This window comes from Pipra filicauda, unplaced genomic scaffold (genome assembly GCF_003945595.2).
Source record: "Pipra filicauda isolate LSUMZ 115617 unplaced genomic scaffold, ASM394559v2 scaffold465_size509821_pilon, whole genome shotgun sequence".
Lineage (NCBI taxonomy): Eukaryota > Metazoa > Chordata > Aves > Passeriformes > Pipridae > Pipra > Pipra filicauda.
The window spans coordinates 468512-495622 of NW_024104604.1; the positions used below are offsets into that span (position 1 = coordinate 468512).

General features: G+C 38.4%; 1 protein-coding gene across 2 annotated transcripts in view; it reads right to left on the reverse strand.

Moving 5' to 3' along the window:
• Positions 1–2940: 2940 nt before the first annotated feature.
• Positions 2941–27111, reverse strand: part of RTKN2 (rhotekin 2) — a 35039-nt gene continuing 10868 nt past the window's right edge. Inside the window, exons 6-12 of one of the 2 annotated variants that reach the window (XM_027714419.2) lie at positions 26495–26695; positions 21765–21859; positions 20177–20283; positions 19027–19158; positions 12525–12690; positions 10142–10249; positions 2941–8393 (exon numbers count right to left, since the gene is read on the reverse strand). In XM_027714419.2, coding sequence (XP_027570220.2) covers positions 7843–8393; positions 10142–10249; positions 12525–12690; positions 19027–19158; positions 20177–20283; positions 21765–21859; positions 26495–26695 — 1360 coding nt within the window. In that variant the 3' untranslated portion in view covers positions 2941–7842. The remainder of the gene's footprint in view (positions 8394–10141; positions 10250–12524; positions 12691–19026; positions 19159–20176; positions 20284–21764; positions 21860–26494; positions 26696–27111) is intronic. The other variant, XM_039386121.1, reaches the window with a different exon arrangement.

A 27111-nucleotide genomic window follows, 5' to 3' on the forward strand; every position in this document is an offset into this window, starting at 1 on the left:
ACTAAATAATTGGCTCTATCTTTTCCTTCTTTTTTTTTTTTTTTTTTTGCAGGTATGGTTCACAGAATTTGCCCTGGTGAAGGAAATGTAGAAAAATGCAAGTAAACAAATTGTTGCTAAAATTTATATTAATCACTCAAGCAAGTTGTAGAGTAGCAGGAGACCAATATGTTTTGGTTTATCCTTATGAAAAATGTAAATAGCAGGTTACACATTAATGCTTGGAAATCACTAACTTCACTTGCCAAGGAATTATACAATTATTTTAAATGAATGAATGGAAAAGCGTGCATCAGTCTATAGGCTCAAGTGGCTATTGCATGAGCTGGGATAAACCTGAGGTGTTCCCAAGACAGCAGACCTTTATCCTTCTTTACTGTAGGGTAATGATCAAGCAAATATTTAAGAAACTTTCTAAAGAGGTCATGAGTAAAATGTGATGTATTATTAGACACACAAATGAACTCTTATTAAAATAATAGAAAAATCCTGATATATTAGGGCATGGTATAATAAATCCAATTTAACCTGGAACTGTGCATGGAATACCATTATTAGGATTTGTCCTTAATAAAAGTTTTCCATTTAGTTAATAAAATTTGAGACTCTACTAACCTTTGAGCAGAGTTTCTTCCACGTCAAATGGTCCATGCTGTGTGACAAAGCTATGGTGGTGAAAAGAGCAGCCTCATCCTCTGGGTCCAGTCACTAAGTCGGGGTTCAGAGGAAAGGCAAAGTTGCCACAGGCCCTCAGTTTTCCCAAAAGCCAAATATGTGGGCTAAGAATCTGTCAGCTCAGTGCTTCGGCAACTGGCACCGCAGCTGATTCATCCACATCATGGGAAGGTCAGTTAAATTGCTCACAGTTTATTTCAAAAGCTCTCAACCCTCGTGTACAGACATGAGGGACTGAAGAGTAATGATCACTCAAAACCGGAGGAAGTAAAGCAGCTGCTGCCATCTGAAAAACAAATGCTGTGAGGACAAAGGAGCTCACTCGTGCCAGCCATGCAGCCAGAACAATTTTTCCTGCTATTGAGAAATTTGTAAGGGAGATGTTAAGCTCACCATAACAGCACTAAGATCTTCTTCTCTTTCCCAAGTTACATCTTTATTTAAGCACAGACCATTCCGGCCACAGAGCGACGGAAACATTTTTGTTTGGTTTTTGCTAATGCAGAATGAGCAGCTAAAACACAGACAATACTAATGAACATATTCTGTTCTTGTAAATCAAGGGTTCCCCTGAGCGAGCAGTGTGTGTTCAGATCTGGGCACCCAATTCAAGAAAGATATTGTCAAAATACATGTGGGATTTTGAAACAGACGCTAATTAGAAAATGGAAAATATAATAAAAAAAAAAGATGGAAGAGACTGGGATGGTGCCTTCAGGGTGAAAAAACTTAAGTAGGTGTTTGTGTTTTGGAACCACCTTTATAGCCAGTGACAAAAAAAAAAAAAGGAATGTGATGACAAATGCTGACTCTTTCCCTCTCAGCAAAAGAAAATATACAAATTTTAAAGTTTGGAAAGAAAACTCTTGTGGAATATCATCAAACTGCAAGTGCTATGAGGCAACAGTGATGCCAAAATTTAAGTAAATTAAAAAATACAATTTTTTACTTTCAACTGCCACTATGAATTGATGTCCAGACAGAGACATACAGTGAAACTTTGACAGACTAAAAGGCTTCCCACGTCTGCATATAAAACAGCCTGTAATTACTAAGGGCTGGGAAGAAGCTCTCTTTGTATGAAACAACTCCACAACTTCCTTCTGCAGGTATTCCTGTGTCACCTTCTGACACTGGACAAGAGCAGAAAAAAAACCTACAGATGAGAGAATGTATACAATAAATAATATTATTTTGTAACTATTTTGCAAGAAGTTTATAGAACTGTGAAGAAAAGCCTTAACAGAATAAAAGACACTTCACTAGTTATTATAATTTTTCTCCCTTTGGGGAGGTACATAAAGAACATTTAAAAAGCTATCTTGATATAAAATCATGAAAGATTGTTCTTTCCTCATGAAAAGCAATTTGTTTTGATGTCTCTCAAACTCTTTTTTCTGTGAGTATTTAATACATATATGGAACAATTACAGTTTAACCATTTGCTAATGGTTATATGAAAAGATCATCATATCTTACATTACCATGATCCCTTAAAGCAAACTGCAGCAGCTTTAGCTGCAGCAAGACTTTCATTAAATCACTCATCTGCATTGCCTTGCCTTGCAATTATGAATCCCACTTTGTTTTTTTCATGGACTCTTAAAATCAGTCAAATATCCCAAAATTAAAGTATCTAGCAATTCCCTCTACATTTATTACAGTTATTTTATAACTGGGTCAAAAGTTATAAAACTTTTGCGGCACAGTTGGCTTTGAATTAGCAAAGCCACACTGAGCTCCAGCCAGTGAGGCAAACAGGAGCTCCCCTTCAGCACAAGGCTGCCTGTGAAAGGAAAAACAATTAATGGATGGGATCAGTAGTGCCAGTGGCTCATTTATAAAACCACCTTACAAAGCAGACAGAAATGACGTAAATCTGCTTCATGGCGTGTTTCATGAAAGTCCATGAGAGAAGTGAGATAGCACCTGAACTAAAATGTTGTGGAAACAAGGTGCTTCTCGGGTAACGTTTCTGACTTTACCTATACACACAGGGACCCATCTGCTGAGTAAATGCATGGCAGCCAGCACTGATTGCTCAGCCAGTTAAATGGTTTTTCCTCCCTTCCTCCAGTTCAGAAAACTGAGGCTGATACTGTTTGCTGTTGCCAGTTCAAGCCTAGAGGGGCACAGTAACAACAGGCCCAGGGCAAAAGTAGCTATCCCTGAGCTCTCTGATTTTACAGCAGCCATCACCCAGGGTTTATACACCGGAGCAAAGCTTAATGTAGTTACAGATTGAAGAAAACTACAGCAAAACCCTTTCATTCTAGAAACGTTTTTAATTTCACTTGCATATTTTAAAAGAACGACAATATGCTAGCAGCAAAAAATAAAAAGGAAGATTTCTGTTCTAACATTTCACAATACGTTAGTGTCCAAATCTGCATTTTTCTATTAAGGCAATCTGCATTAATTACGTATCACCTGTGAATACTAGGACAGCATTTCCAAATATGTACAAACCTCTATAAAATGTTAGTTTTATTATCATAGGAAAAAAAAATCACAATACTAGTAAAAATGTAAACATTTGAAGCTAATGCCTTTAAAATCAAAAAAGGTACCGTCTACCATTCCAAGACCAAGTAAACAGCTGAAAACATTAGCTAAATATAAGAAGTTACCACATTAAGGCTTTGTTCAGTCAATATTTCAAAAGTTGTTCATGTTCCATGAAATTTATATTCAAGTTTGGACTAGCAATTACTTTCAAGTTGTATTCCTAAAAAAGCAGTTCAGGCTGACTCCTATCTCTGCCCGACTTCAAGACAGTAATTCAAGTACTTAATTTTGCTTTTAAGCAGCATTAACTCGTTCCACCAGTGAACAAGCAGGTACAGTTTTCAGAGCAGGCCTGACATGTTCCTCAGAGAAGTACCTCTTCACGTGTAGTTCAGCAGATGCCACCAGTGTTTTCCCTGTGGTACACTGAGTCTCTTGAGCCATTTGTTCCGGGCTCAGGGTCTCTGAACAAATACCATTTTTCCATGGAATTCCTTGTCAGGCAGCAGCACTCCAGCTTGCCTGCACAAATGTGGGGAATAGGATGCAAGGGCTGGGAGAAGCCACAGGCCTCCTGCTGTCCTCCAAGCCTCATCCCAGCAGGAGGCTGGCTAATGTCTCCTGCGCCTTTGTGAAGTATTTCCTATTTCATCATCATTTACATGCGTTATCAAGTGACTTTTGGGTTTTGATCCCTGATATTTTGAGTCATGCAGTCAAAGCACCCTCACGATTGAGTGCAGCTGATAAGATGGTGTAATGGTTACATTCTCTTTCACTGCCCAGAAGTAGCATTTCCCCTATGGAACAGGCACCTTCTGCCTCTTGACTCCCCTCACCTCCCCTTGGAAGGACAAAAGTCAAGAGTTCCCTAGCTCCATGTGCTGCCAATAGGTGGGATTCAATGACCATCACCCTTCAAACCTCACAGCCTGGGACCTGAATCAGCGCCAAATCTAAAACATTACGGTGTTTTACTGGTCTTAATTCCTGTTTTGAATATTCATCCTCACTATGGTCAGGAAAACTTGTGAAAGAACCCAATTGATAGTTCTAATTTCTGAAGAAGTCTATGCAATGAAAAGGGACCAGTACCAGTAATAAAGTACTACAATTTGAAACTATATGGAAAAGACAAACCCATCAATTTTCCTCACAGATGTATCTTCTAATTATATTCCTAAAATTGTGCTCTGCTTTTATTACTAATATCTATGTTCTCTTGCATAGACAAAAGCTGAGTACAAATGTATTTCCTAAAACTGACTTTACTGTACAGCTAAGACCAGTGTTGGCTGGTAGCCTGCAGGTTTTATTAGTTAAACCATCTTGCTTAACAGAAAATGCAAAGGCAATAATGGCAATACAGAATAGGGGAAAAAAAAGGAAGACTAAGTCAGCAACAATAAATACTAAAACCTGAAGTCAACTGTTGCTTCATAATAGGGATTTTATAGTTCTGAAGCAGGATGATTAGGGTAATTAATGGCCTAGTTTGTTTAGTGGTGATCACAGCAATATCATGAACTGGCCCACATGAGTCTAATTTAAGGATAGATATAAAATATAAATAAACATATCTTCATGGAGAACTGGTCTTGAACAACACGTTGCATTTCACTCTCTGATATAGTAAGCTTGGCTTGCAAAGACACCTGCACTGAGGTGTTACCCACAAGAACCCTGTCACCTACTGAAAACCAGTGAACATGTAATTTCCCTAAAAATATCAGTACTAGATCAAATAAATATAGAAAGTTTTGCTGAAGACAGAAAACTAATTTCAAAATACAGTATTAATAGGAATTCAGCAACAAGTATAGCTGTTTTCCATCTTACTCAATTTTCTAAAGGTTCTGGGATAAAAGCAACTCAGTGGTCTGTCTGTTTCCTTTTCCCCAACCTCCTACCCATGTCACTGATGTAATAAAAATTTACCACCTCTCTCTACAAACCTTGCCTTGCATTCAATTTTAAAAATCAATGATCTGGAAGAAACTGTAAAAATCACTTGCAATAAATTTGCAAAGGACATGCAGACTGCTGGAGTAGTAAAGAACGAGGACAGGTCACTTATACAGACCAATCTGGATCACTTCATGAGCAGTATTTTAATGCTGGTAAAATACAGTGTGTATTTCTAAGAAAATATAAGGTAGGATAATAAGAGGACGATGTACCGCATTCTTGAGAAAGACTCCGAAGAAGCCTTGAGCCATAAAAGTCAGCATCCAAGGCAATGCTTCCACAAAAAAAAAGCATAATGCAATTTTTGAAGAAAGAGGAGAGGGAGATATTCATCAGAGTAAGAGGATCACGTTGTGTCTCTATACAGTCCTGATGGATCACTATTGACATGTGGCAACTCATTCAGATGTCAGCCTTAAAAATATTTCTATACGTGAGAAGTACAGAGAAGAACGTGAAGATTAATTAGTCTTGGATAACATTCACTGCAACAAGAAAGTTAAGGAATTCAGTACGTCTCATCAGAGAAAAGGTTAAAAGGGACATAATCATGATTTACAGCTACACACAAGCAATTAGAAAAGCTGATACTACAGAGATCAATATAAGCAATCAAATGCATAAAAAGACCAAAATAACTTAAGGTGGAGCTAGAAATGCAAATAGAAAATCAAGTGAAAAATGTACCTGGGGTAATTAACTATTGCAACAGGAGGCATAACTGAATTCTCATCACTTGAAGACTTCAAATTAATATTAAATGCCTTGCTAAAATATGTATGTTCAGTTCAAAACAAAGCCACCAAATTTAATAGAGAAACTGCTCATTGAAATTCAATGGCCTGTTGAATTTAAAAATAAATCCTCATTATGGTGCCTTCTTGCCTTATATATTTATGAGATTTATTTTTAAATATAACCACTAAATGGAAGGGGGTTACCAAGAAAAAGGTATTTTTTTCTTTCAGAGCACAGCAGCGTTTAAGACTAGATTTAAAGCTAAATAAGCTGCATTTTGGAAAATATGTTTCCCCCCCCCCCCGTTTATTTTTCCTATTTCTTGTTCAGAGTTGTGCAGTCCACTTAGTCGACTGCCTGATTTACATAATCATGTAGTTATTCTTCAGTTTTTCTGTTCCTATTTATAAACCATTCACAAACCATCCACTTAAGTAACAGCATGATTTATTGTATGAATGATCATGGTTGTTTCGGAGGGAAAATGGAATGTGATTAAACAAAGAATGAACAAGGACATTCTAGAAACAAAGGGCTTTAATCCCGTGGAAGGATCTGTAAATGAAACCTGCCTCTCAAGCCCTATCCCATATAGCCAATGAACTACTGAGGGAATTCAGCAGATACCTTTACAGCTGTGCAGCCAAGAGCTTAGCAGAAGACAAAAAAATAGATAAACCAAACCAACCAACCATGCCCACACTACCTTCTGGAGAAACGGTAAAGCTCCCAAAGCCATCCACACTTAGGAAAAAAAATAATAATTAATGAACTGTATGTATACAGCTGCTGATATGATCCTCTCAAGACAGGTCTGAGTACCAAGGCTCTAGAGAGAGAACTGCAGGCAGACCTTTGCTGGTGGATGAATTCCAGCATCTCAGATAAATGCATCAGCCAAGAAAAGGGTTGGGTATTTAAGCTGTGGATCCAGAAGAACACAGATTTTCTGTATGCAGTAGATGTTTTGCAGGTGCCACAGGAACCCTGACAACCCACGTGTCTTACAGAAACTGTGAACAGTCTGAGGGAAGAATATCAAAGTTCAGTATTTTCACCTGAAGTATTTATTCCCTGCTATTGCAGAAAGAACAAGTGGTGAAAATCCCTGTTTGTTTACCAGTAACATTGCCATGTTTACAAACCAGCTCCCTGCCAGGAGCAGCTGAGGGGCTCCACAAAGGAGAAGTTGTGCTACAGAGCCACACTGATCAGGAAAAACAACCATGAGATGAAATCCTGAGTGCTCATACACAGCACTGCTTCTGAACAGTGTTAGTCCGAAATAAGCAGCAGTGATGGATCATATCCTTGCTCATAGACAGATAACCCTGGCCCATTCGGACAGCACACGAACCAGCAAGAACTCGGGAAATCCCACAATAATTGACAGAACTGCCTCAGAAATTCATACGGAGTGTTCAGAACGGCGCAGTAACTTTTCATGGTAGATTACCATATAAGCAGTGGTTCCCAAACAATGAGGGAGAGATAAGGATATTTTAGGTTAAGCCAAGCGTGGAGCCCAAGAAAATCGGCTTTGCAAGATCTGTGCTGAATGTGTGCGAACTCCCAATTGAAGTAGTCTCAGGAGCTGTGGATGGGCTAAGCTGTGGGACTGATAGAAGGCATCGGTAACACCTGGGCTGTGGGGACACTGAAGTTACCCTGAACACTGCTGGTTTTTCAAGAGGAAAGTACCAAACCGCTGTTTTCCTAAATAGCTCCATTATTCCAGATAGAGAGAACTTCCCCTGTTCTAGTGCAATTATTTAGATGTGAGTGCTAATGAGCACAGCTGAGACTGCAGCTACCAGTAATGCCCTGGCAAACAGAAAAACACTGTAGCCTCAATTCAGAAAAGCTATATGCTAAAATCTATTTTTACCAAGAGTATTAGTAGAAGGCTGAGAAACTTTAAATTCCAGGGACTCTGTAAGTTAATTATGTCATCTATGGCTGCAACCAAGACCTAGGGTCTAGCATTTCTGTGATGCCTTTCTGTCTAGGGGTTGGTACTGTTTTGGTTTCAGACCTGCTCTTGTTAACCAGAGAAATGGGATTCCCCTGACCAGCTAAACTGCTTTTTCTACAAGGACCGATTTTGCGAGGAGCAGCAACAGGTGTCTGCAGCTGCTGCATTTTCGTAGCCAACACTGACTCAAGGGAAGAACCACTGGTAGATGTGTGGTCAGGCTTCCCCCATTTTTCTTTGCCCAGTTGCTCTGTGTTCACCTGTGCTTTTGCACTGTATGGTGACTTATGGGAGGGTGGAGGTGGAGCTCTTCTTTTCTTTCCTCTGCTGTCATTAGGACTTGTAGTATCTCCTTTTGGGTCCAGAGGCATGTTCTGAACAGTCATCTCATGAGATCCATCGAAGAGTGAAGCCCATAGGGCAGATGCAGACTCTTTTTGCTGGCCAAGAAGGAACTCACCATCACTCTCTTCAATTTTCCTTTGTATGATATCAGCTAAGCCCTCAAGTTTCACTGGAGAATCAATGCCTGTAATTTTAAGGGACAGCAATTTACTCAGATTAAAGCACTACCAATGATTTTACTGCTACCTATTTTGTTATTAGTACTTAGAACACAAAACTGTATTAATTATGTCTCATGAAGTCTGGACTATTTTTAGGAGTATTAATGGATGAAAAGACGACATATGCTTTCACAGAGAGAACTGAGGTGACAGGAGGGAACTGTTTCTGTGACAAGTGGCATTTAGGCAACAGGGTGGGCACTGATATTTCTTTCCAAGTAAAAGTAGAAAAAATAATGTACTGGGAAACCTGTACATATCAGACATTAAACACATTTTGTTGTATAGTACTTTGAAAATTTCGTTTCACAGGAGGCTCATGAAAAAGTTTATGACTAAATATTCTTGTGTTGCTAGCCTGCTGAAAATGGGACATCTTTACATATATCATTTTTTTCTATGTGGTTTAAGACTGCCTTGCTCCATTTCTTATTCCTCTTTCTGAGTTTTCTATGTATACTGAAGTAATACCAGCCTCAAACAGCAGTAGTACCATCTCTGTTGCAGGCCACACATTAATGATTTTCAACACATTTTTAACACAGTGTTTTACTTATAGAATCACTTGGCTACAACCTCCTTTCATGTAGTGCTAGAGAGCAATAAGGTCTCTCCTGAACCTCCTTTTCTCCAGGTTAAACACCCTCAGCTCCCTCAGCTGCTCCTCATCAGACTTGTGCTCCAGACCCTTCCCCAGCCCTGTTGCCCTTCTCTGTACATGTTCCAGCCCTGTTAGTCTTTCTTGTAGTGAGGGGCCCAAAACTGAACACAAGATTTGAGGCATGACCTCACCAGTGCCAAGTACGGGGGACTACAAATACTATAAATAAACAGGAAAGAAAATGGGGTATTAAGAGTGAAGCAGAGTTTGTGTTCTGCTCCTCACTGATGTACTGGTCTATCAGTGGGATTATGCTACCATGGTACCTTTGTAAAACTTTCATGTGGTTCATTTACTGCATTTCTGCCCTGCATTCATAGCTTAGATAAGACTCTTTTGACTGTTCAGTGCTCTGATGCACAGTAACTCAATGACCCACACAGCATTTTGAGCATCTTCACAGTTCCCATCCCAAGCAGGAAGCAGTCAGGCATTTACAGTTGTACAGGGTTTCTCAGTCAATACTGCATTGGATCCATTAAAACAAAGTGACCTACTTTTTCTAGTCTGTAAATATTATTTCTGTAATGAAACTATTAAAATAATCCTGCTGCATACCATTTTGCTCTGTGAAAATACAAGTCTCGAATACACTCTAGCTAGGTTTTTCTAGCATATTTTTCAGTATCAAAGACCAAATAATTAGGTAAGTTATGCTAGGTAAGCCTTTAAATAGCTTTAATATCAGCAGATTAATTTCATGCAATTGGTTTGCAGGTTGGACTATTTTACCTTTACATTTCCTGAGCTTTGTACTACTCTTACCATGAATGTTTATTTCTAGTGACAGCTTTTTTGAGTGTGTTCAGGGCTCTCTAGTTACAGTTCAGATTGCAGAATTTTTAGCTCAAGGTATAAAAATGTATTCATTATTTGTGCGATTACAAATTCAGATTTAATATGAACTCCTTGGTATGCAATTATGTGCTCTTTCATTGTCTGAATTGTCCTTGAAAAACTCAGTATTTCAACATCAACACCAGAAGCCATTTGAACACAGAGAATGTTGTTTCTGTTACCCTGCAACATGAAAAGGCAAATCCCACTTACTCATATCATGGTAGACGGAGGTCGCTTCCTTTGTCAAGAACAAAGGTGGTTTCCGTGGTGACATAATCTCAATTTTCATAAGTTCCTCACAACAATGTTTCCACTGGCCTGAGAGAGAAAAGAGAACAATGACTGGAACTTAAACACTTCAGCCTGGAAAAAAAATGGAAGTTATTAGATTGTGTTAGGAAACTATCTCCAAAGCAATACTAAACAGTGAGCACTTATTTCTGTTTAGCAGGAACGCTCAGGATGCATTTGTATTTTCACCTCTGTACTCATTCTCTTAGCACAAAGATCATGAGTTACTGTAACTTAAGCATCCCAGCACTATTGTTACACTATGAAGGGAATGGTCATAATTTGCCTGTAAAACTCCAAACAAAGTATGAATCCATCAGAAAAAAAAAAAACAAACCACCAAAAAAATATTTAAGGTTCAGGAAACTTCATGAAGTTATGAGGGACAATATCAAATATCCTGCAAGCTGGATGTTATACAGCTGTGTAACAACGTTATGGCAAAGGAACATTCTGTCTTTAATAGAGGATAACTTGCCTTTTATCCATTAGCAGACAAGGAAACCTCTTTTTCTATTAATAGATTTTGACCTTAAGGAAAACAAGACACAGTAAAATTACTTTGTTCATACCAATCATTCCAAGTTTTCTGAGCACATTAATTTTAAGAGAATTTTAGAACCAGGGAAGAAAAAAGGCATTTAAATGCCAAGTGACCCATTTTTTCGGAATCTAAGGAAAATGTCTCAAAAAATCCATGGGTATTCTATCTATAATGAATAAGAAGTAGTTCTTTTACCCCACTCTACAGATAATTTAAAGAGGATGCCCTAGTTTTTGCTTGGTGTGTTTCTCTAATTGATAGTTCCCTTTCTCATTGTAAATCAGAGTTAGAAATAACTAGAACTACAACTACAATACCGAGTTTCCACAATCTCAACTCACTTATTTTATTGGTGTTGTCTCAGACTAAAGACTGGTATTTCATTAATTGACCTGGTTCTGTTTTCTGGCCTGATAAAAATGACTATCAGGAATCTACTCTACCTTGTCAATGGCAGCACAACAGCTGACAGTCTCTACTTTCAATAACTCTATGGGTCAAACTACTAAAGCAGAGGAAAAAGACACAGGCAAATGAATCTGTGTAGTTTTTACAATGAATATTTGGTGTTAAACAAGCAACACACTATACTATTTTAATAACGTTTCACTGTTTCACACCAATAAATTAGTTTCTTCTCTCATGTAAGATCAGTGTTGTTCCAGAGGTTTGCCAAAGCATCAGGGTAACAATTTAAAATCTGTTACAAAGCCTCAGGTACAGCTTTTGCCAGATTCAAGTAAGCAGCCTGTATTTGCATGACTGGACTGGAGTGTGGCTTGGTGAGCATATTCCTGTGTGACAAGGGGTACTGAAACCTTTGAATTACCCACAGAATCATCTCATCTCATCTCATGGCTGGGCTTCGCGAACGAAGATTTGGGAAGGCTCTATCCACATTTGTTACAGGCACGTTGGTGACTTATGAGGCCAATACGTGACAGACATATCCGATTGCAAAAGGCACAGCAGAAATACTCCTTAGATGGTGTATTCTGCAATACACAGTTCTTTCTGTGTTGCCTTTTCTCCTCGAGGGTGATCCTGCGGGCGTTCTCAAAGGAGACAGCTGCGTTATAGATGGTGTGTCTCCAGGCCTCCGAATTTGAGGCCAGAGTAGACCAGTTATGGTGATCAATATGGCCAAGGCTGAGATGTTGTTTCAGGGAGAACCAACAGAATCAAGTAATCCCTATTATAACAAATTGCAATTTAATTCATCCATAACACTGCTGAGCAAGGAAATCCCCTGGACACACGCCTACTTGAAAGAGCTGGCTGAATCCACAACCTAGATGATTCCAGCATCCTCACCACTTCCCACTAAGGCTTCCATACTAAGGTTTCATGCTTGCAGAATCTCACAAAACCAACACACCACTGGTAGGATGCCCAGGCAGAAGTGGACTCCTCCCACCACAGTGAAGGAAGGAGATGGTGAGAATTTAGCGGTCCTTAAAAAAGAATTATTTAGAAAACTTCCAAAAGAGACCAAGTCCTTTTGAGATTGATGAGCCCATTCTGCCTCTGGTTTCCTGCAAAAAAACCAGATTGAACACACGGACTTTGGTTTAGTCAAATATTTGCCTTCCAGCGGCTTAGACCACCACCCAATATTATCCCAGAGAACATTTTTCTTCTCATCGTTGCAAACAAAGGCTTATGAGGCAATTCCAATTCCAACTGCTCAAAGATCCCTTTGATGTTACATAACGCCCCACTTGGAGGGCACGCTGCCAGCACTGCCTGCTTACTTACTCAGATCATAAAAGTGCTGCCAGAAAGCCTCCATCCACTTGTGAAGTTCATCCCTACTGTCAGCAGCAAAGCGTTGCGTCACAGCCTCTCCAGACACGGGGTTGATAACAGAGAAGTTATTAGTTCTCCTCCTGGAGTCCTTATCCACGACTCGAATTCTGGTTTCCTAGGAAAGACAAACTGTGGTAATGAGTTATTGCTTCAGCTCCACGCTAGCATCACCTTATGGCCAATGACAGTGTAAGGAAGGTATCATTTGGCTTTGTATCTAATCCAGATTAATTGCCAATTAAAAAAAAATGAACTAATGTTAGGAACTGATGATAAAAATGTTTTCTCATAAAACTATTCAAATGGCACAAAATATGTGAATAGTAATGTAATGGAGTGCAATTATTGCAGTTTAGTTCTGAATTACAGGATGTACGTTCTGTGTTTCCCCTCCCTCTGCCTTCACCTGCTCATCTCACACTGCTCCCTTTTCTCCACAGCAGTTTAGCAAATAATCTAAAATAACAGCAAGCAGCTCCTTTTCTCCATATGATTCAGATGGACAACTACGTTGTTACAGCTACTACTCAGGTCTCCTACTGCATTTCTGTGGGATACTGTTTACCCAATTCTAAACTTTTATCCATTTTATGTTCACCTTAGTGAATCAGAACATTCAGGGCTGAAAAAAACAGTGACAGAAATTTAAAAAGAAACTTACCTAGTCCATTTCAAAATGGACATTTGAGTTTTACCTTAATTAGGGAGAGCTATATAGAAAGAATTAAATACATATAAAGAAGTATATGACAAGTCTATAAATTTCTTTAGCTAGAGTTAGAAAGGCTCTCAGATTACACAACACTGTTATAGCCAAGGTTTTCCATTCTGTTCAGGGATGTAGTTCAATTGATTTTTACCATCCAGACTAGATCCAGTGGTATTTTCAGAGTATCTAGTTTCTTTGTTATGGTATTACTACGATTAAAAAAAAAGGCACTTATCCCCGCCTGAGTGATTTATTTTTTTGTGTGTAAAATGCTGAAAGACTTAAGAAAAAGTCTGATACAAAATGCAACTAAAAAAATTCCAGAACGCAACTGGTCAACATTGCTGCTCATCACAAACATGATGAGCAAATTAAAGTAACTAACACCACTTTACTTACAAAAGTAAAGCAGAAAAACTGGGAATATCTTTGCACATACAGTTCAACCTGACTGAACGAGCAATGGTCCATTACAACACAGCTCTTCAGAGGAGTTTGACCAAAAGGTGGCTTCGGGGCATTCCTCAAAATACAGTGGGAACAGAACAATCAGTTCCGTTTTACACAGCTCAACCAGATGTCAAACATCTGCTAAAGATGTTAAACATATACCTACAGAAATTAAGTTTACGCATGGGATCCCACGGGGATAAGCCTAGTTCCGATACTCAGAAAAACAAAAATTATTCTACAGAACATTCCCCAGATTTTAAATGCATTACTGAAGTAACCATTTGAAATACCAACAGCTGCTTGTAGCATATCTGATGGATATGCTCATTTAAATTCTTCTGTCTAAAAATAGGAGATGAAGTAATTCATCCATAAGTGCTCTATATCCCATTAACTCAGGTAACCATAGATACCAGCAAAAAAATGAAATCAAATAGATTAACATTTGACAGGTAAGAACTTCAAGCATACCATACACACAAGTTTATTTAATGATGTTTGCTGCAGGTTTTATCCCACAACTGTGGGATTATTCAGAGGAGATAAATCCTCAAGCAACAATCTATATCTGATGCTTGGATATTTCAGCAGTGATACAAGATGCCATTACAGTAATGGGCTGATGAATTTACCAAGCTTGGGTGAATTACACTACATGCCCAGTTCCACCTAATAACAAAAAAAAACAAAAAGCCATTAAACAAACAAACAAAAACACCCACCCCACCCCTAAACAACAACAAAAAGTGTTTTAAGTTACCATGTGCTAATAATGATCAATCTCTCCCAGTCTTATAAGACAACTGAACCAACTCTGCTATAGTAAGTGTAAAGATCAGAAGAATCAGTGCATCAGAACAGGAAAAACAGCTGAATCTTGAACTCAAGCGACTGTTCTGGGAAAGCTGAAGCCAGTTTTATGTTCTATATGCAAATGATTATTCCTGTGAAGATGGGGAAAGACTTAAAGGGAAAATAATATGATTTTTGTAAAATAAGAACCTTCCTTTATACTTTTCCCCCCAAATAAAAAAATCTCTTTGCCTGATAATACCTCTCTGAAAAGCTCATATTTTAAGCTAAAAAGAAAACAAAAACAAGAGAGAGGTTGCTGAGGTGCAACACTTTCCTGCTAAGCCAGTCCTGACACAGTAAGAAGCACTGGTTATAAAGACCATTTGAAGACATCAAAACAAATTACAGTTCTTGAGAAAAATATTGAATAACCTAAGACCCAGTTCCATGTATCTATTTTAAGATTAAAACAAATCAAATAATATCTAACAAAATTCCTTCATGTTTTTAGTATCAAAAAAAACCCCAAAAACCAACCAAGAAATAACAGTACAGCAATGGAAACCCAATATAACCTGTGCACACATTGGTTCCTGGTGTAATGTTAATAATTTCCATTTGTTTGGGGCAAGTAGGGAACTATTGTTAAATTTAAAATTGTGTTCTTCAAACACATTAATGCACAAGACCAAAATCACTCTATCAGGTAATATTTTCTCCCTTCATTGTTTTGTGAACTTGTATTAATGTAACATCCTCATGGCCACTGGACGGTAAGTACAACATCTAAGTATAACGTGGAAAAGCAACCTTAGGATATCTGTGCCATTTTAGCCATCTGTGGAGCACCACAGCAGCTGAAAACACAGAGAAGGAGATGGCAATACATGACCTGTGGCAATGGCAATGTCCTGTGGAGCACCAGGGAGCCATAAAGCAGCTTCCAAACTCCTCGATCTGAGCACACGTGTGGGATGTGGGTATTCTCTCTGCTTCCCCTGCCCACATCCACTATCTCTTTCAAGCAACTGCAAGGCTAAACTGAGCAATGGGACACAAGATACCAGACATTTGGAGGCACCTAACTAGTCTGTGCTTTTCCAAAATATTTTCACATGAAGCAGTGGGACAAAGTCCTTACTATCAAGAATATTGATATTTTCAGGGTTGATCTCGTTTCCCTGTGCTGGAGTTCCCCACACATACAGAGAACATTGCTCACGTTGCTTATATGGCCAAGAACTCATATACATATTCCCCTGCTTCAGCCCAAGGATGAACTCCCTGGTTCCCTAGAAACACTGCATGGCTCCCTCCAAGTTATGCTGCTGCAACCATCGCCACATTTTCCAGCGAATTTCTTTACCTGACCTAGTCCAGAACAGATGTTCCAACAGGAACTGTCACTCAAGGCAAGGCCAGCTTGATTCTGTCCTTTCCCTCCTGCTGCACAGTTTATCAACTGGCCGATGAACCCCTCAGTCACCAGCACGGACATGGAGACAGCTCTGGGCCTGCATGGCACCAGGACTAAGACTGCACCAGCAAAATATACCAGGAAGGAAATCATGGGACTACAGCAACTTGAATCAACACCCCAGAATACTTCAAGCTTCAGGTATCCATGGCACAAAAAGAAAATTACAATTTCTGAACAGAACACAATAGATTATGTATTCCAAACACTGAGAAACCATGTGAACTGCTGGTACATGTACCAATTTGCTAAGATATCAGGCATAGGCAAGGTCCTTTAGTTTTCATTAGAAACTAAAGAAAACTTGAAAAAAAAATCAGGAACTGGCCCATAAGGAATATTTCTTCAAACTGCATTCCAGTAAATTTTCTTTGCTACAGAAAATATAATTTCTCTTTTCCTACTTAGTTGTGCAATATAATATGTTATAATCACATTTAGCTGGAACAATAATAGTAGCACTTGCATAATAGGAACTGCAGAACCATTCTTGCTCAACAGCAGTAGCAGTGAAGTCATCTGAAGCTGAAGTAATGACTTTGCTGGTTTTAATAGCTTCTTCAAGTCTCCATTCAAAGGGAATGGGAAATAAGACTATCAGTGTGAATATTTTCCAGAGAGTTTCTCATAAATCCAGATTTCATTACTTTTCAGAAAGTATCTTTCAATTACATGTAAAGGATCAGCTTCACATTACAAGTGAAAATGCCACATATGCAACCAGAAGAAATTTTAGTTAGAACGTCTGGAATTGGTGTTCAATCTCAACTTTCATTTCGAAATTGCTGTTTCTATAACAACATGAAGCAGACAAGCCCTTATGATTAGTCTGCTTTCATTAAATCCATAAGAGAAATTTCATAACAAAGGAATCAAAAAATATCTGCAGGCATTAAGTTATTTTCAAGAGAAACTGTTTAGGTAGTAAAGTATCCAAATATGTTTTCAACTGTGATTTCTTTTTTTCTAGTTTTAATTTAAATCGAAGAAAGATTCACAGACAGTGAATAGCAGCCTGACACTTGTAAAATGGTATAAGATATATGATTTATGTACCTTCTGCATGTTAGCTTTAAGGATACTCTGCAAACGAGAGGACAGTCTCTCAGGAAAGGCTTATTAAGATGGATTTTAGGTTCTAAGTGTATTGGTAACTTGGAGGAGCGAAATATCTTAGCAGATATGGTTATTTTGTAAGGAAAAACAAAACTAGGATATAGACTCAAACAGAGACCTCCAAGGAAAAATATGAAGCAGCCTGATAGATAATTTTAAAAAATATTACTGTCACGATTTGGAACATGGATTTAGTCATTCTATAATTTACAGAAGTTTGCCTTTTCTTAAGTGATATTGTGAAGAGCTGGAAAACAGAATTATGGCAGAGGCTGACTAGTGCAAGTGACTGAAGAGGTAAGCAAGTAACCTACTTAAATATATATCATGATCTAAATATTTATTTTACCTAAATGTATGAATAGTTGGCAGAAATGGCTCTGTTAAAAGATATAGCACTAGAAAAAAAAGGTATTTTCATTTAAGGAATAAATTTAAATCTTAGCTTGTTAAAAAATAAGTCCTAACACAAACAAGTCACATTATTATACGCTGTTTAAACATTTGGGTTATATACCAGTCTCACTCTGGGTGAGATTGCAGCTGGCTTTTCCAGAAACATTAAAGCCACCAAAAGCTGATATTGCTGTTGTAAGAAGCAGTCCTTTATTACTCCGTGTCCCTACATATTCCCAATCACTGCTGAGCCCCTTCCCTGTACCACACCAGCACTTGTGTAGCCATGTAATGAACTGGGTAAGAGAACTTATTAAAGGGAACCACAGTCAAAGCCACCTCTCCTCGTGCCCCCCCAGATGAACTAACTTTAACCCACATCAGTTCCCTTGTCCAATTCATCAGTCAGCTGCCCCAGTGCCTGCCCTGGCACGGAGCAGCACAGCAGCTGAACAAGCGACTGGACGGCAGGAATGTTTCCCTTAGAATTAGCGTTGGCACCAGGTGCTCGCAGCAGCACGGCAGCGGAATCCAGATCGACCTGTGCTTAACACAGCTTCCAAACGTGTCTGTTTAGCTATGTAAGATGAACCCAGCTATGTCGATTGCAAACAACATTAAATTCCTCTGCCCATCCTTATGGGAAATTAACCCTTGATGACTACACCAGAACCAGTTTTTGAGAGCATCTATTCCCTCTAACGCTCACCATTCTAGAAGGTCCCTCCAATAACACTCCTAAAGTGAACATTTAAATATTATTTCAGATTAAATACTTTCTGCTTCTTTAGCCAAATACTAAATAACACTTAACTTCATGTTTTAACACTTTAACTTTTAAGTTTTAAACTCAGCCTTTCCAATCAGGGTATATAAAAACAGCAGTAATGTCATCCTGAAGAACAGAACTTCCAAAGTTATTGTGCCCTGAACAAAACCAGTATTAAGAAAAGCAGCTTATTTTAAGGCACTAAAATATTTTGAACAATTTTCCAGCTCTCCTTCTAATTAAGACTGTGGCCAAATAACAAACCACAACAAAAAAGCTTTTGTTAAAACTCCAACTTGCTGAGGACAAAAGTCCCTAGCATTGCTAGGGGACTGCAAGCAGGGCTGTCTTACGGAACTGTCATATAAGAAGTTATTGCTTGTCCTAAATAAAAACATCCTCCTTTTTGCCTCTGCTAACCAGTCTAATGCAATGGAAGGAGCTTACATCCACAGCTAAGAAATGTAATGTCCCTGATAAAAAATTCAGTGACTGAAAATTTCACTGAAGCACATCCCACCCACGTGCTACCTATAAAGCATTCTGCATACGAGCTGCTTAGAGCCCAAATGACTCTATGTACACCTTAAACCAGAAAGAACCTCCACCAAAATAAAAAAAAGAAGACACAAAAAAACAAAACAAAAAAAACCAAACAAACAAACAAAAAAAAACAAACGAGCAAAAAAAAACCCCAAAAAACCCCAAACCAAAAACTCCATACAACCAAATTTACCTTGTTGATGGAAACTGTCAATGCTGGCTTCAGCTTGGCCTCAATTTCTTCTGGTGAGTAATAACAAAAGAGTTTGCCACCTCTTAGTACACAATACAGCCTCCGCCAGCTCGTTAGACCTCCTACTGTTTGCTGAAGGGAAGAAGTCGCCAGAAATTGCCAAACAAACATAAAACAAGACCATATTACAAGGTATACACATATCAGACCTGATGATCAAAAGTTAGCCAGACCAAATTCATTCCTAAAACAAAGACTCTCTGTTGCAGAACACTTCAGTCACTGATTTCTGAAATGTTAGCAGTACTTTATATGTCTCCTGGTGTTTTACAGTTTTTGGAGATTTATTGCCATGTGACACTAACAGTACAGAGTCTGCTGGTTCACACAGAATGAAATCTATATCTGGTGTCTCTTGTAAGAAAGAAACTACCTTTATTAGCTACAATAATTGCACAATAAGAGAAATAAAAAGAGTACTTCACTTTGGAAATACACAGTACATTCAACAAATGTTAAGCAAAGACATTTGTCCAGAATTTCCACTTTCTCAAATGAATTTTCTGAACAGCTTTCATAAATGCATTACAGTTTCACAACCAGCTTAAAGCCTGTAATTCAGCACTCCTGATAATGACCCAGACCCTCTGGCCCTCCGCTATCACCTTCTCGTATGCCTAGTTGTGCAACGAACCAAAATAGAGAAGTAAAGTGAGTTCACATGAATCATTTCTGAAGGGATGAGTTTAAATACGGCTCAGTTCCCCAGCCCGACTCACCATGCTGTGATATGAACTCTTGTGCCAGCAGAGAGGTGTGCACAAGGATGAGAGCTGCAGGATTATTAGAACTGCTGCCATCAAGTACCAGCCTAAACCAATTCTGAAACAACAATTATACTTGATCTTTGACTAGCAGCCTAAATCATTTTATTGATAAGCACACCAAAGAAACATTTACTTCTCCATGCTTAGCCACTGAAGGTACTGTTTGTGAACGCAGCTGTGAGAGTTTTCTTGCTCTAGGTAGAATGGGTGAAAAACAACAGTTCTCAATAAACCACTCTAGGTAAAAGCAAATGTTTTAGCAATTGACTCTTAGTGACAGCTATTAACAGAAGAGGATGTAAACACAAGCAAGGTCTTCTTACCTGCTGATTTAGAAATCCTGCCATCATATCCCTGGCCATGCAGGAGGGCTGAGCAACTAAACGGCAACACATGTTTCCATACAGGGGGAGCCAAAAAGAGGATTCCTCTGGGGGAAAAAAACACAGGAAAAAGATAGGCAAACACTAAGTTCTGAATACTGGCCCTAAATACATTGTTTAGCTTGCTACCTCCATTTTTACATTGAGATTATGAATCTAAATAAGCATTTTCTCATATTTTAAGGAAAAGATTTCATCCTGTAGTATGACTCAAACTGATGTTTAGTCCTCAGTAAGATTTTTTAATTAAAAAAAAAATTCCAAACTAACTTCAAGTAAAAATGGAAATATCGTTCTTCAAGAACAAGTCGTTGTTACATAAAATATAGCTTTAAATCTCATTTCATAGCTAGAAACATTTTGAAAGATAAATACCCTGGCCCTCTCATCTAGGAGGATCCCAGAGCGTGTCCCATTGTGGCCCACAGCTACATTTACACTTGAGCACTTTGCTTCAGATTGTTACAGCTCAGAATTTGTATCTAGTTCTGTCTTTAGCACTAGAAGACCATTTAGGATTCCAAGAAGTTACTAATGAATTGGAATATCCCTCCTCGTTGCTAGTCATAGGCTCTCTCTCTGTAATTAGAAGTAGGTAATGCAATGTTCCATTGACGTAACTCTATCTCTGTTCATGGTTTAGAACTGCTTGCAATGAACCAAAATATCCAGGTATATCCTTTCTCACCAGACTAAATTAAGTAAATTAATGACAGAAAAAGGAACGTGAAGAAGAGAGAGTTTAAAGTACTAATGAAGAAATGCTTACAAATATCAAAGATACTCAGAATTATTCATCCAACCTTTCAAGAAACAAATGCCCCATAAATCTTCAAATCTGTACATATTCAGAATTACTGAAATGTAAAGTAGGAAATTCCCTCTGAGGTCAAGTTTATCCAAGTAAAAGAAAGTTCCCCGACACAACAGTGAAAGTCCCATGCCTTAAACTAACAGTTAGAGGGTGGACTATGGGAGGGGCTATCCTTGCAGAAAACAACAGACAAAGTACCAAAAACTGTAACTTAAAACACCACCATCAGTTGCACCATAATCACAGTCCCTGTAGTGGCAGCATCTCCCAACTTGAGCTGCCCTAGAGCTTAAGTACAGCTTATGCCCTGTGTTAAATCTGGGCCTCAACCAACCTCGCTGAACTGAAGATATTTTTCTTCTTTCCTTCTGACTGCAGAGGAAAAAAAGCTGTTCTTTAATCCGATACCCTTCCTTGGTTGTGAGGAAGGTGAAATAATTTGTATATAGCTACAACTCACGTAAGACTGAGATGCAAATGACAGAAGAAACTCCCAAAAGAATTGAATTGTCATCTGGACTTGAAATTTTACTCAACTTGTAGTTTATTCAGCTGTGTACAGATGCCTGTTTTAGAGCCGTTAAGTATTTTATTAAAGTTGTTCTATATTAAGTATCAAGAAAAATAATCTCTTTAAGCTCCTTAGTTTACAAGAGCTTAATGCAAAATGTTACTGGTTTTTTATTTCCTTAAATTGGTACCATATGTACTTACCATTTCCTGTAATGGTAAGGTTGTGGGTCCTGAAATTGTCCTCGGCACTCTCCAGCCCCAAAGTGGTATATGCCAGCAAACTGTACTTTGCTTCACTAAATGTAAACAAAAAGGCACGTTTAAGACATTTCTGCTTCATGTTGCTCAGGTAGTAATTAAAGGGAGTCTAGACAGGTCTGAGATATCATATTTGGGTACAAGACAACTCCAAGGTGCAAGGCAGCACCTCTCAGTGACCACAGATTGCCACCCCCCAACCTCTTTCCATACAACTCCATGTCTCTGGTTTTCCTTGTGAACAAATTCTGTTCCATAATCCATTCATCTCCTTGCTATATCCTTATCTCCTGCCTCCATGCTGTGTGTACCTCCAGTTCCCTTCCACCCCACAACTTCCAGGCCCATGCCAAGAGGCCCCATCAAGTGGCTCCTTCCATTGTCTCCTCTCTGGGACTTGCTGGCCAGGAGAATTCCCTTGAGGCCACTGCCTCCGAGCTGGGCTCGTGCTTCCTGGGGAGCCAGCAGCTGCCAAACCCAGGGATAAAGGCTGTGCCATCCAAACCCTCTGCACCCTGAGGATGCTCAAAGCATCTCCCTCCTCTAGGCAGGCATCAATTAAATTTTAATAGTTTTTCAGCTCTTATTGCTAGGTCTAAAGCAATTAGATTTGGTAATAGGTTCAAAAATTCCTACAGTTAATAGAACAACCGATGAAATCGGTTTATCTGAAAATACAGGTTAAAAATTAAAAGGCATTAACTGCTTCTCCATGTTGCTCTGCTCTTTTACTTTGCCTGTGCAGACTACACTTCATAAAAGAGTTGTTGACAAATGTATTTTTAATAGTATCTAATAGATGGATTCTTCCCATGCAGAAATCTGTGCAGAAATCCTACAGTCAGTTTTGTAGCATAAAGGATTTTTTCCCTTATTGTGTTTACAGGTTTCAGAATGTTTTATCTTTGTTTTGTGTTTTGCCTGGCGGGAGGGGGGGGAGGAATCACTCTTACAGTCCAGCACAGTGCATGTGGAATGGAATTCTTGGAATAAACTGGTATAAATTTGGTATGTTTCACCTTTTCCCTAAAATACTCATCAGACCAAGTAACAGATTTACAGCCCAACAATGCAGTAAGAATTTCACCTGGCTAATGGCAGCTGGAACAGAGTTCATAGGAAAACAAACCCCTCAAAAAACACTAACTACTCTCCCTAACAGGATCTAGCACAAGATCCTTACGATATCTTCATTAGTGCATAAGAAAGCCTAGTGGTGTAAAAGGTCAGAAGACACTACTGAAGCAAATCACTAAAAAATAGTTTTCTATCATAATATTTTTCAAATCTTGTTTTTCCTAACAGAACAGTGGGAACATACAGCTTTAAAATCTTTGTCTCTGCCAATGAACAAGGCAGATGTCTGCCTACCCCTAACCCTAATGGAAGAGGAGGAGGAAAAGGAGCAAGTTTGTTAGCAGGGAGGTCTGATACACATCTGTCTCAAGGGAATAAGAGAAAATTAAATATGTTATAACATTCTGGGTGAAAAAACACTGCTGTGAAGCATTTCAAGAGGGCAATCTGAACAAAAACTCATCAGCATTTGTATATATTCTCTGCTTGACTGTTCCCTAACAAAAGATTCTCCAGTGATTATGTTTGGGCATGCAGCTGAGCAATGCATTACCATTCTATCTAAACCGTACCAAAAAGTTCAGTTTCTTCTCACAGATAAAACTGCTGTGCTAATTTTAAAGTTGCTTTTTTTTCTAAAGCATGACTAATTACAACAACAACCTTGCCAAAATAAATAGCTACTTCACTTTTAAAATATGCTTCACAGTAACATTTTCATTCTAAAATACAAGTCATTCCTTTCAGGTAGCTGCAATATAATCTAGAAAAGTTTTATCTACAAGTATTTTTCAAATTTAACTGGCTAATCAGGATTGTTGACTATGTTTTTCCTCTGTGTTTCACAGAATTAGCTAACTGCCTTAAATGGCAGTTTCTTTGTATAACAAAGAATAATCTGCCTGCTGCATCTCATTCAGTATTTTGCATATCTATAGTATTTTTCCATGCAATAATTTCATTTGGAAAAAAAAAAAGTCAGCTCATCTCCACAACATGCCTGTGGCAAAGGCTCGTTGTTTACTGATCAAGAGACACAGGCACTGAATTTGCCACACAGACACTGGTGTGGGAAGGTGTAACTATACCACCCTTTCTATAAATGCATGTTAATCAATGTATTTCCAATTTCAGAATCTGTTCCTGAATATTAAACCCAGTGTTAGAAATCCCAGTCTTAGTTCACTCACTCAAATTGATCAAGTGGAAGATCAGGGAGTCAAAGAAAAAAAAAATCCAACATGCTCATTTTTCAGTCATATCTTAAATAATAGAAAGTAAAACCAAATACAACCTTCAGGTATTAACGAGAACCCAACGATAAAAGTGAGGCCACTAGATTAGACTATGTACTTCCTGCAAAATATCACCAGGGATTTGCCAATTCAAACATAGAACATGGAAGCAGAGCTGTGCCTTCAGCCCAGTGGGGGACAATACATCAAACCCAACAGCAAGTGCCTGTGATGCCAGTTCTGCAAGTGAATAAACATGCACTTCTGGGAAACTCTCCAATAATTTATCCAGAGAGCAACGTGGTTACTCTGAAATTCAATAGTATAACTGCACTGAAGATTTTTCTTCTATGACAAATGTGAAAAGAAAAAAAACAATGTTTAAAATACAACAGAAAAATTAAGCAGGCAAAATACTGTCTCCAAATTAAAAGAGAGATAATTAAGAGATAATATAACTCAAGTTAACCAACCTAAGCAACCATGCAAAGCACTTTTTCACTAAGCTTTTGTAAGAAGTTACAAGTCTGACTGTTTCCTCACTAACCAGAGAGATTTCTAAGCCAAGGACAAAGAGGGATCACAGAGTTTTTGGAAAATGGAGAATTTCACTCATGTGTGCTCTGAAACGAAAAAGGTTTGTACAAATGAAATCTACAGAGAAAAGGTGTTCACATAATACAGAAAGTTCACCTTTTTGTTGCGGTTTAATTTCCCCTGCTGGACTGGTAAAACTCTCTGGGAATACTTGAAAGATCTCTTGTAATCTTGCAATCTCTTCCCCTTTATAAGGCCTACATACCAACGTCTTACTAATATAAATCCTAAGGGGAGCCTATAAAAAAATTGACAACTTATTTTCTGCCTATAATAACCCATTTCTTTCCAAGGAACTTTTTTAATCACCCAGCAAAGCCATCATTAAACACTTCGCTGTTCATTTAACTCTGTTAAGAAAGTAACAGTCACCACGAGACGATTATCCACAGCAGAAACAACAAACTTCCAAGGTAGAAGAAAGGAAAATTCAACTGAGAAACCAAAAACAAAACCCAAGGGAGAAGGCAGCTGTTTAAATTGTCTGATGGTGCCTCTTCCTTAAAAGACAGGCAATCTATATTCAAGCAAATAAGCCAGTGGTTATATCTGATTCAAACTGTGTCTAATGATAGCGTGTCATGGCCCAGCTGAAGCTGGTGGAAAGCACAGCCACCTGACATGATGCAGATTGAAAAATACCTTGTCATTAGGTGGAACCCACTGGAAAGTTAGTGATAAAATTCCCTTTGCTCTGGTGGATAAGATCTCTTGGATGTCTATTTTTGAGTCAAACAGTAATATCAGTATACAGTAGTATCAGTTTGACAAAGACAGAATGTTTCCTTTCAAAAATCACAGGAAATAGATGTATGAAGCTAGACTAAGACTACACTCAACACCTGGCAAGCATTAAGCATTGATTCTTTACTTCTCAGCTGCCAAAAAAAGTAATTCCTTGAAAAAATTGCTTTCTAAAAAAGAAAAAAAAAAAAAACAAACACCAAAAAACCACCAGTATTATTAGCATTTGCAAATTAGGTATTTGGCCTTCTTAAATCTCAATGAAATTAAAGTAGCTGGAAAATATTAGAAGGCAGTTAATTTCATTAGAAAATGTATGCAAGACTAAAGATCGTTTTTAAAAGGAAACAGGTAAATTATTGGGAACAGCACTTATATCTATGAACACTGAAAACCAGTAAGTCATTCTAAAACATTCTGTGCTAAAGGCAATTAAGAAATCTCCTGTTAAGCAGCTTCTAACTGTAAAGTGCCTTCAGCAGTCCAGAGTTTTACTGACAAGCCGGAAGGGGAATTAGAGGAGAGGGTACAAGGGTGGTTTCTCCTGCCTACATACACACCTTTTATTTCACACAACTTGTAACTTTTAGACACGTCTACCTGTCAACTGTCAAGTATGAGCAAAACTGGCCAGGTGCAAAAATAGAATGAGGGAGAGAGTAAATAGGAAAGGTGGATGGACAGAGGGACACAGACAGACTGACTGTACAAGTTTGACTTCTTCTAGAGATCAAACCAAAAATATTATAGAGTTTGCAAAGAACAGTGGATTTACCAGCTGCAGAGCAGAAAGATAAAGCCTACTCCCATGTTTCAAGACCAGAACCAGGCCCCAAGGCTCAGTGACATGGTTGGAATTCACACCTACTTTCTCATTTCCTATTTAAAATGTAAATTTTTTTCACTTGGGTAAATACATAGAGAATCAGTTTCTTGGCAGTTTTCCAAAAATTTACAATATATTTGGCTTATTTCTATTTTAAAAGGTATAAAACCAGAATATCAATATATAGGGCTTACAGGATGACTGGGTCAGCAGGCAAAAGGGATTCAGTGCTGTCTTCTTCCAGGGCAGCTTTGAGTTTCTTCCCTGTAGCTTTGCTGAGGGACGTTTTAAGCTTCTTTGCTAGTTTCTTAGGAGTGTTTGTTATACATAAAGACTCCTCTGTGCAGCAACTATACACTTCAACCTTCACCTGGAAATCTGGTCTTGCTTCATCGCTGAAGGGGGGGGAGGAGAAAATTTCAGAACATTTGTTAATAAACTGTGCATGCAGCCAAGGAATGCTGCTGCTACTTTATGTATTAAATAACGTATTTACAATCAAGGGGAGGAATGCCATGAGATTCAGGCACAGACATACATTAATATGGAATTAAGGACTAGAGTACACAGCAGTAACTTAGTGTTGAAGTCATGAGATGAATGTTATAATTGAACCATAAACAATTACAAACAGGAAATTCAACGTTTAGGTTAAAAACTGAAAAAAACAGCCCATGTTATGGAAATACACAGGCAAGACATTCAAACACACTTAAATCTGCCCTCTACTGTTACACAAAAATCCCATGATTGAAAACCTATCCGTATCTATGGTCCTAAATCATATTGAACTGTTTTAAAGATATCTTAG